This window comes from Apis dorsata, unplaced genomic scaffold (assembly GCF_000469605.1).
Source record: "Apis dorsata unplaced genomic scaffold, Apis dorsata 1.3 scaffold_295, whole genome shotgun sequence".
NCBI lineage: Eukaryota > Metazoa > Arthropoda > Insecta > Hymenoptera > Apidae > Apis > Apis dorsata.
Genome location: NW_006263570.1, coordinates 2,319,427 through 2,327,988, shown reverse-complemented (window position 1 = coordinate 2,327,988; position 8,562 = coordinate 2,319,427). Strand labels below are relative to the sequence as shown.

The 8,562-nt window shown below is 23.2% G+C and overlaps 6 protein-coding genes across 10 annotated transcripts in view; 2 read left to right on the top strand and 4 right to left on the bottom strand.

The window, feature by feature from the left end:
• Positions 1-350, top strand: part of LOC102678541 (C-1-tetrahydrofolate synthase, cytoplasmic) — a 6,398-nt gene extending 6,048 nt beyond the window's left edge. For both annotated transcript variants that reach the window (XM_031511213.1, XM_031511214.1), the window contains one exon: positions 44-350. In XM_031511213.1, coding sequence (XP_031367073.1) covers positions 44-102 — 59 coding nt within the window. In that variant the 3' untranslated portion in view covers positions 103-350. The remainder of the gene's footprint in view (positions 1-43) is intronic.
• A 4-nt stretch (positions 351-354) lies between these two features.
• LOC102678680 (probable methyltransferase-like protein 15 homolog) lies at positions 355-2,580 on the bottom strand. 3 transcript variants are annotated; one of them, XM_006617297.2, is made up of 3 exons: positions 2,143-2,580; positions 733-1,866; positions 355-585 (listed from the first exon to the last, which is right to left on the bottom strand). In XM_006617297.2, exons 2-3 carry the CDS (start codon positions 1,589-1,591, stop codon positions 428-430), a joined length of 1,017 nt encoding a protein of 338 aa, XP_006617360.1. In that variant the 5' UTR covers positions 1,592-1,866; positions 2,143-2,580; the 3' UTR covers positions 355-427. The 3 variants fall into 3 exon arrangements, with proteins under 3 accessions (XP_006617360.1, XP_006617359.1, XP_031367075.1); XM_006617296.2 differs by having other exon boundaries at positions 364-834; positions 949-1,866; XM_031511215.1 differs by having other exon boundaries at positions 364-1,866.
• Positions 2,527-3,453, bottom strand: LOC102678404. Its single transcript, XM_031511217.1, has 3 exons — positions 3,266-3,453; positions 2,817-3,152; positions 2,527-2,719 (listed from the first exon to the last, which is right to left on the bottom strand). Exons 1-3 carry the CDS (start codon positions 3,281-3,283, stop codon positions 2,681-2,683), a joined length of 393 nt encoding a protein of 130 aa, XP_031367077.1. The 5' UTR covers positions 3,284-3,453; the 3' UTR covers positions 2,527-2,680.
• An 84-nt stretch (positions 3,454-3,537) lies between these two features.
• LOC102678259 (26S proteasome non-ATPase regulatory subunit 9) lies at positions 3,538-4,572 on the bottom strand. The gene is made up of 4 exons (XM_006617293.1): positions 4,420-4,572; positions 4,188-4,287; positions 3,926-4,110; positions 3,538-3,839 (listed from the first exon to the last, which is right to left on the bottom strand). The coding sequence occupies exons 1-4, from the start codon at positions 4,549-4,551 to the stop codon at positions 3,612-3,614; spliced, it is 645 nt and encodes a 214-aa protein (XP_006617356.1). The 5' UTR covers positions 4,552-4,572; the 3' UTR covers positions 3,538-3,611.
• Positions 4,573-4,722: 150 nt separating this feature from the next.
• LOC102677258 (tetratricopeptide repeat protein 30A) overlaps positions 4,723-8,562 on the bottom strand; it is a 4,974-nt gene continuing 1,134 nt past the window's right edge. Inside the window, exons 2-9 of one of the 2 annotated variants that reach the window (XM_006617284.2) lie at positions 8,414-8,479; positions 7,999-8,337; positions 7,800-7,935; positions 7,562-7,726; positions 7,220-7,488; positions 5,501-5,908; positions 5,027-5,411; positions 4,723-4,949 (exon numbers count right to left, since the gene is read on the bottom strand). In XM_006617284.2, coding sequence (XP_006617347.1) covers positions 4,807-4,949; positions 5,027-5,411; positions 5,501-5,908; positions 7,220-7,488; positions 7,562-7,726; positions 7,800-7,935; positions 7,999-8,337; positions 8,414-8,479 — 1,911 coding nt within the window. In that variant the 3' untranslated portion in view covers positions 4,723-4,806. Of the gene's footprint in view, positions 4,950-5,026; positions 5,412-5,500; positions 5,909-7,219; positions 7,489-7,561; positions 7,727-7,799; positions 7,936-7,998; positions 8,480-8,562 lie in introns of both variants that reach the window. The other variant, XM_031511208.1, reaches the window with a different exon arrangement.
• LOC102677112 (nucleolar protein of 40 kDa-like) lies at positions 6,048-7,106 on the top strand. The gene is made up of 2 exons (XM_006617283.2): positions 6,048-6,312; positions 6,403-7,106. The coding sequence occupies exons 1-2, from the start codon at positions 6,196-6,198 to the stop codon at positions 7,078-7,080; spliced, it is 795 nt and encodes a 264-aa protein (XP_006617346.1). The 5' UTR covers positions 6,048-6,195; the 3' UTR covers positions 7,081-7,106.

The following is an 8,562-nucleotide window of genomic DNA, read 5'->3' as shown; positions in this document are numbered from 1 at the left end:
TATATATATATATATATATATATATATATAATTTGTAATTATAATATTATATTTCTAGATAATGATGATGCCAGGTCTATCTACAAGGCCAAGCATTTATGATATGGATTGGAATAATGAAACAAATGAAATAGAAGGCTTATTTTGAATATATTAAACATCAAATATTATAAATATTTTTATGATTTATAATACTATGCTATCTATATTTAAATTACATAGTATTAATCATTACAATAATTTTAATTTCCTTCTATGTGATAAATGTACATATATATATATATATATATATATATATGAAACACATACCTTCAGATACAATAAATATTGTTTTATATTAAAAATTAAAATTAAAAAGAAATGTTTGAGATGAAAAATGTTTTATATTTATAAACTTTGATAATTTGATTAATAATTTGATTAATAATTAAATCACTTTAGCAAGTGCTCGTAATTTTGCAGAACGTGATCTTGGATTTTTATTTATTTCCTCTTGTGTAGGTGTTATTACATGTTTATGTAACATTTTCCATGGAATTCGATTGAAAGCTTTCATTTCAGTTAGAGTATAATATTTGCCATAGTCTGAAAATTTTAATGGTATTTTATTAGCTACAGTTTCTGTTATATTTGCAGACATATGTCTTTTAACAATAGTATCTTCCAGAGAATGAAAAGATATTGTTATTAAACGACCATTGGTTTTTAAATAAAATCCAGCAATAACAATACCATAATTAATCTCATTTAATTCATTATTTACAAAAATTCTTAATGCTTGAAATGTTTTTGTTGCACAATGAGTAAATCTACCAAGTTGATCAAGTCTTTTTTCTTGAATCACAGATTCAATGAGCTGAGCTAATTCTTGTGTAGTTTTTAAATTTCTAAAAGTATATCGAGTTTCTATAATGGCACGTGCAATTTTTTTAGCATATTTTTCATTACCATAAATCTTTAAAATAAAAGCTAAATCTTCTTCTGTTATTTCTTTTAAAACTTCAGCAGCTGTAGGTTCTTGTGGATATCTAAATCCATCCATTCTCATATCCAAAGGCCCATTTTTTGATAAAGAAAATCCTCTTTCACCAACATCAAGTTGCATAGATGAACAACCAAAATCAAATAAAAAACCATCTATGCTATTTACATTTACCTTATATTTACAAAGCAGTTGTGGTAATTCAGAAAATCTTCCTAATAATGGTATTATTTGTTCAGGATATTTTTCTGATAATTTTAATGCATATTGATGTGCAATAGGATCTCTATCCAATGCAAATATTTTTATGTTAGGAGAGGATTCCAGAATTTTCATAGAATGTCCACCAGCACCAAATGTCATATCCACAAAAATTTTTCCTGGTGATGGTTCTAAATAATGTAATACTTCATTAATCATTACTGGTATGTGAGATGCATTTTCAATATTATTATTATTTTCATTTACTATTTTACTATATTTTCTATTATTTTTTAAGTATATTATATCATTTTGTTTCCGAAATAAGTAATATATATTTCTACTTAAATATTTCATGCCATAATATCTACGTATATGAATCATATCATTCATTTTTTTTAATAACATTCTTGAATAATCTTGAAAATGTACGTGAAAAGATTCCTTCTTGTTTTTCTTCAAAATATTGTAATGCTTCCGGTGTAAGAATTAAATTGCACTGTTCTTTTGTTAATCCACTAGCTGTACTTGGAAATTTTCGAATATAAATTTGTCCATAATGATTAGAACAAATTCTCTTTAAACTCGTATAATAACGATCACATTGTTCACGATTTATTTCACTAGCTTCACCTTTTGCAAATGCAAGTTTTATTTGGTCACGAATATGTTGAGCCAAATCTCTGAAATACATAAATTATTTTATAAATTATATTTCATATTAATTAATAATAATTATTATTAAACATAAAATTATTATTAAATTGATATAATAATGATATAATAATAACAAAATATATAATTAATTTCATACAATATAAAAACATTTAAAACGTTAAATTTAACCTCAATATTGATTATAAGCAAAATTAAAAAATATTAGCATAAATATGATTATATTTATAATAAAAATATTAAGATATAAAAAAATTTTAATTTGATTTATTTAATAAAATTACCTGCCAGGTTTTGTATTATCTAATGGCCAAGATTCCAATAATTTCATATAGTTTTTATATGTACCCATGATAATAGTATGTAAAAATACCAATTTACAAAACTTTAGTCACTAAGTCATTATTATTATTTCATAAGTCATTACAGTTACTATTTAATTTATTGTAATTTTTTTACACAGAATTTATTTATATATTAAAATAATATAATAGAAGTTAATATAATAGAAGTAATATTTAGCATAAAATTTCGTAAATAATATATTATTTAATCTTTTATAGGTTAAATAAGATATTTAAAAAAATATAAATTTCAAAAATCGAATAAGTTATTCTTTAAAAAAATTAAATTATTGTTTAAAAAGGGTAGAAATAAAAATATTCAAATTCTGCATATAAATTATTTTAATACAATTTTCTACAAGCACATGTTTCACAATGTAATGCAAGATTAGCAATACTAATATCTAAAATTATACTTTTATGCATAAATATATGAATCCTTTAAATCATAAAATCCAGTTGAAATCCAAATACTTTGTTACTCATTTTGAAGATTTGTATCTTTATGTCTGTTTCTCTATATATTAAAATAAATATCAATTAAAATAAATATTAAGCAATAATATAAGCATACATTTATTGTAATAAAATTTAAAAGCTGATTTAATACTTACATAATTGGGGAGTTTGTTTTTTGATAATTGTTCATTATTTATATTTTTGGTTTCGCTTAAAAAATAAGATAAATTGTTTTGTGATTTTAAATTTGTACCATTATGTTGAATATCATCAGAAAATAAAACTGTTTGTTCTTGTTCATGTGGAGCTAAAGTTACTACATTGGTTGAAATATCAACAGTTTTATCTCCCTTCCACACTTCCAGTAATGTTTCAGAATTATAAAATGGATATAAGGTATAGACAAGTGACCATGGATGTTGATCAGAATATTCATAAGTATTAGTTTGACTTAGTACTTGACATCCACAAATAATTAAGCTTAATACTATCTGCTTAAAAAATATTTTTACTAACAAATAAATAAATAAATATATATATATATATTTATATATAATATATACAAAATATATAAAATATAAATATAATATAAATTATAACTTACAATCAACGAGAAATGCATCTTGTTACTATTTTCCAGTACTAACTCCTGCTTCTTAGAATGTGCTTGAATTTATAACAACTCTACCACTTTAAATACTCAATCAAATGAGAATTTACATTGAAAGATTATATGTATTGAATTTCAAAATCTAAGAGTCTTAGGATTATACTTTAATATTTATTTAAAACCAATTTCAAGGTTATTATATAAAAATATATATTATTATATAAAAAATATACATATATTATAAATACAATAATTATAAACACAACATTTTTATAAATATTCCTTTATTGATAGTATACACACAAAATCAACATATAAATAAAAATTTATTTCAAAAACTTTATCTTTCAACTGTCTCTATAGGTATTACATTGCAACCCAGAAGACCATTACCAATCCAAGGACGTGGAATTAAAGTCAAAGCAATGATATTAGATCCACGTTTAATTTTTATATTTATTGTCTTATATCTACTATTTTGTACCAGAGTTCCAATATCTTTTAATGATTTAAAATTCCGACAATCAATAGACCCAAATTCTAAGATAAGATCATCAACTTGGATTCCCTATACAATTTAACATTCAAAATGAATTATAAATAAATTATATTCTGAGTTTATAATCATTTATGGAAATTCAAAAAAATTCTTACTGCTATTTCTGCTGGAGAACCTGGAGATACTAAATTCACCTTTAAGAAAGGATCTAATTGTGCATTGTCTTGAATAATAGTTGCAGTTGTATTAGAACATTCTGCTTGATTTCCTGCTAAGGCATGCACTCTATGCAAACCTTCTTCTATTTTATTCATCAATGCTTTATGATCATTTCTAAGACCTAATCATTTAATAATTTACTAATAAGTTAAAGTTAATAAAATTACATAGAGAAAATTGCATAGTAATTAGACGCACATATTATTTTATGTCTCACATGTCTCACTTGATAAACATCAATATCACTTCGTGGATACCCTTCACAGTCCACCAGAGGATCATCCATGCCGACATGATTCTACAATTTATATATGTAAATATTCAATAATTTTTTCGAAAATTTGACAGCTCATTCTATGTAAATATATTTATTCTGGATGATATAATTAAATAGACTTTTTGTGCAAGTCTAAAATATTAACATACATACAATATCTAAAATTTCTTTTAAAGCTTTCAAATCTGATTCAATTTTATCTTTATCTTTCATAAGTTGAAGAACATAATCTTTAGCTTCCTGTAACTCCATGTCGACCACCATTTTCACTACAGTGACGTACATAGTAAATCGTAAAACATGTACTACATATTAAATCATAATTAAAGAAATTATTTTTAAATTTCCAATATATTTTAAAAATGTTGTGAAATTACATGCTTATACATAAAATACAAAAAATATATTTAATTGCTTAAAAATAATGTTATACATTTAAATTTTTTTAATTAATATTCATAAATATTTTTTATGTTTTATATACAATATTTATATATAAATATATGTAAGATAAAAGAGATATACATATATTAATAGATATTAAGACATTTGCAATTTCAAAAATAAAGCTTTTAAATATCGCGCTTCATAAACAACTGTTTGCTTGCCTTGTGGAGTAATAGCAAGCATATCCTGCATATCAAAAGATTGTTCTACTATTGTTATTACGTCTCTTCCATAAACTAATAAAATAAAAAATAATATAAATATTTTAACAATTGTGAACAAATATTATTGTTTATAAAAATAAAATATATACCTTCACAATGTTCTAAAAATTGTATACATTCCTGAAGAGTAGTATCTTTTAAAACTACTAATTGTTTAGCCAATTGTTCTAAAAGAGAAAGAAAACATCTTTTCGCATAAAACCAAGTATCTGTTCCCAATTTTTTATTGTAAGGTTCCAAACTTTTCATGACTCTAGATATACCAAACTCGTAATTTCCCTTAGAACAATATAATGTTCCAATTACTAAGTTTACTATGCATAAATGAAATAATTTTTTATCTTGATCTTCGCGTGAAACTACTTGCTCTTCTTTTTCTATTTTTTTCATTAATCCTTCAGCTTCCGCATTTTGCGATGTCATGATATAACTTACACATAAATTAGCGAGTACTATAGCGCTTACGTCTAGAATCTGAAATTTTTAATATTTAATAATTGAAATAACATATATATTCAGATCAAAATAAATTGAAGATGCAAATTAAAGATGAAACAACTAACATTATCATATTTTTTTCTAACAATTGGTTCATAAAATCCTGTTGCTTCTTTGAATTTATTTTCTTGCATAAAAAGAGTATGAGCTACATTTAATTTCCATATATCATGTTCATTGCAAAATTCTACACTTTTTCTAAAAATTTTCTCAACTTGTATATAATTTCCAAGTTCCCAATAAATTTTAGCTTGTGCCATTAAAACTGGTACATATCTTTCTAAAGCTTCTTCATAATCATTTACAGCCTTTTTAACAGCACCGTCATCATGATTTAATCGTGCTTCCTGAACTCGTTTTGTTGCTTTTCGTAATATTTCCATGTGTTTATTACCAAGATCATCAAATTTGCGATATGCTTCTTCCGGTGAAGTTTGTTGTGTGATTAATGCATCCAAAAAGTCATATAAATACTGAGAAATAAATATTATTATAATTTCAATAAAATTCTTTTTATTTTATTTTTTTTAATTTTAATAAATTAAAATTTTTATTGAATAAAATATAAATTTATAAATGTATAAATTTCCATTTTTCATTATTTGCACCCTCAAATTAATTTGCTTACTACAGTCCTATATTTAATATCATGAATAAACCTAACCTTCATATGAAATTTGATTGACGTTTGTTTATTGTTATTTGCTTACATATGTTAATCATATAATTTATAATAAAATAGTCTTGTTAAGTTTTAAAAATGACTAATTGTGAATTAAATCAAATATTTCTTGGAGAAATTGCATCTGTACAAAATTATGGTGCTTTTATCAGAATCCCAGGTTGTTCTGTACAAGGATTAATACATAGATCACAAGTATTAAGAAAATATGTCCATAACAAATTATTTATATTTTATAATATTTATATTTTATGATGCAATTAATTTTAATTTTTATAATTCTAGATTAGTTGTGTTCATGTTGATAATGTTACAGAAGTTTTACAAAAAAGAGAACGTGTTTGGTGTAAAGTTATTTCTATTGGAGATGATGGAAAAATAGGATTATCTATGAAATATGTAAATCAGGGAAATGGTACAGATTTAGATCCAAATGGAGTACAATTACAAAGAGATATACAAAAGAAAAAGATTATTGAAAAGCATGAACGCAAAACTATACATTTAGAAGCAGTTCTTAATACTACATGTAAAAAGTGTGGAACTGCTGGTCATTTATCTAATGATTGTTTTATGAGTCCTGATGGAAAAAAGTATGAACTAATTCCAGAAATAGAAGAACAGAAAAAAGAAGAACAAAAAGATGTTCAAATAGAAATTAATATAAGTAAGAAAGAAAAAAAACATAAACAAAAGAAATTAAAAAAGAAAAAAAAATCTAAAAGAATCAGACAAGATATTCTTGATAGTGATTCTGATGAAAGTATAATTAAAAAGAAAAAGAAAAAATATTCTAAAGATCAGAAAAAAAAGAAAAAATATGACAGTTCTTCTAGTGATGAAAGTTCTAGTGATAGTGTTTCTAGTCATGATATGAAAGCTCATAAACGAAAGCATTCAGAAAATTTAGAAAAACATACTAAGAAATGTAAACATTCAAAAACTAAATATACTGATAAGTAAAAATATAAAATATAAAAGCTTTAAAATTCAAAATTATTTTTTGTGTTAATTTTATATTTTTTTTAAATAATTAAAATATTTTTAATGCACAATTTGCAAAAGATATATATAACAATGTAATAATAAAAATCATACTTACTGGTGTTAAATATTTATAAGTCAAATGTACATTTTCAGCAAGAACATCAGCAGCTAAATCATAATATTGGTATTTACAATATAGCAACAATAAATTTGCAAAAGTTTCAGGTGGAAATGGATTTTGTTGTAATAAAAATTGAAGTTTCTCAAATCCCTCACTTGGCTTTGTATCCATATTTATTAAAGCTTGATTATGTAAAGTAACAGCATCAAGTTCTTCCTCAGATCTAGGAGGCATATCTGTTAATGCTTCTTTTGCTGATTCATCTGAATAAATAAAAAATATAAAATATATTAGATAAATTATGAGAAACTAAATTTACAATGTATAAATAATTACAATTTTGTAATTGATATTCTATAGCTGCTTTCAAGTTAAATGCTTCTGTTAAAGCTGTTTCATGAAGTGTTAATGTATTTCCAACACTGCGTACTTCTATACCTTCTGTTGTCATACCCACTCCTAATTCTGGATGTTCTCTTATTCCTTGCTCAATAATATCGGCTAAAATAATAAACTATTAAAATGTTATATATAAAATAAATATTATAAAGATTAGTATAAATATTATCTTTACCAATATGTTTTAATGATGCAGCATATTCTTTTAATTTAAAGTAACAAAGTGCTACATTATATGATAAATGAGGCTTAAAACCTATAATTTGTAATGCATTTGCAAACTTTTTTAAAGCTTGTTCATATTGTTCTTCCTAAAAAGAAAAACAGATAAATATATACTTCATATATATACATTTCTTTAATATTTTCCATACCTTATATAAAAGACATCCTAAATTAATCTCTGTATCAATATCATCTATTGAACATTGATCAATTAAATTTTTTGCAGCAACAATATCTTCTTGCCCATATTTTATGGCTGCTTGTAATTTCTTTACTTTATATTCTAAATTGCTTTGACTAATAATATTTGAACATATTGTCCAAGCTTCTTGATACATACATGCTTGATGCAAAGATTGAGCATGATATAATTTATATATACTTTCATTAGGACATAATTGAATTAATTTTTCATAGCAATGTGCAGAAGCTATAAAATCTTGTGTATAAAAATAACAATGAGCAAGAAGAGACAAACAGGGTCTGGACTGTAAAATAATTTATTATCATAAAATTATTTATTGATAAAAAAATTTATATTTTATGTCATATAATCATACATACAATGGGATAAAAGTCTAAAAGTGTAAGTAATATTTTTATTGTTTCTGTATATCGTTGTTCTTTAATCTGAAAAATCGATTTTTACATTAAAATATAATTTTTACATATATTTTTAAAATTAAGAAAAGATTTTAATATATATATATATA

What these genes read in the sequence shown, in the direction of transcription:
- LOC102678680 (XM_031511215.1), bottom strand. Translation starts at nt 1,591, where the DNA reads ATGTTATTAAAAAAAATGAATGATATGATTCATATACGTAGATATTAT.
- LOC102678404 (XM_031511217.1), bottom strand. An exon ending in AAAACAAACTCCCCAATTAT is followed by an intron (nt 2,720 to 2,816) that starts GTAAGTATTAAA and finishes TTTAATATATAG; the next exon opens with AGAAACAGACATAAAGATAC.
- LOC102678259 (XM_006617293.1), bottom strand. Translation starts at nt 4,551, where the DNA reads ATGTACGTCACTGTAGTGAAAATGGTGGTCGACATGGAGTTACAGGAA. An exon ending in TAAAAGAAATTTTAGATATT is followed by an intron (nt 4,288 to 4,419) that starts GTATGTATGTTA and finishes TATAAATTGTAG; the next exon opens with AATCATGTCGGCATGGATGA. An exon ending in GTTCTCCAGCAGAAATAGCA is followed by an intron (nt 3,840 to 3,925) that starts GTAAGAATTTTT and finishes TAAATTGTATAG; the next exon opens with GGAATCCAAGTTGATGATCT.
- LOC102677112 (XM_006617283.2), top strand. Translation starts at nt 6,196, where the DNA reads ATGACTAATTGTGAATTAAATCAAATATTTCTTGGAGAAATTGCATCT. An exon ending in GATTAATACATAGATCACAA is followed by an intron (nt 6,313 to 6,402) that starts GTATTAAGAAAA and finishes TTATAATTCTAG; the next exon opens with ATTAGTTGTGTTCATGTTGA.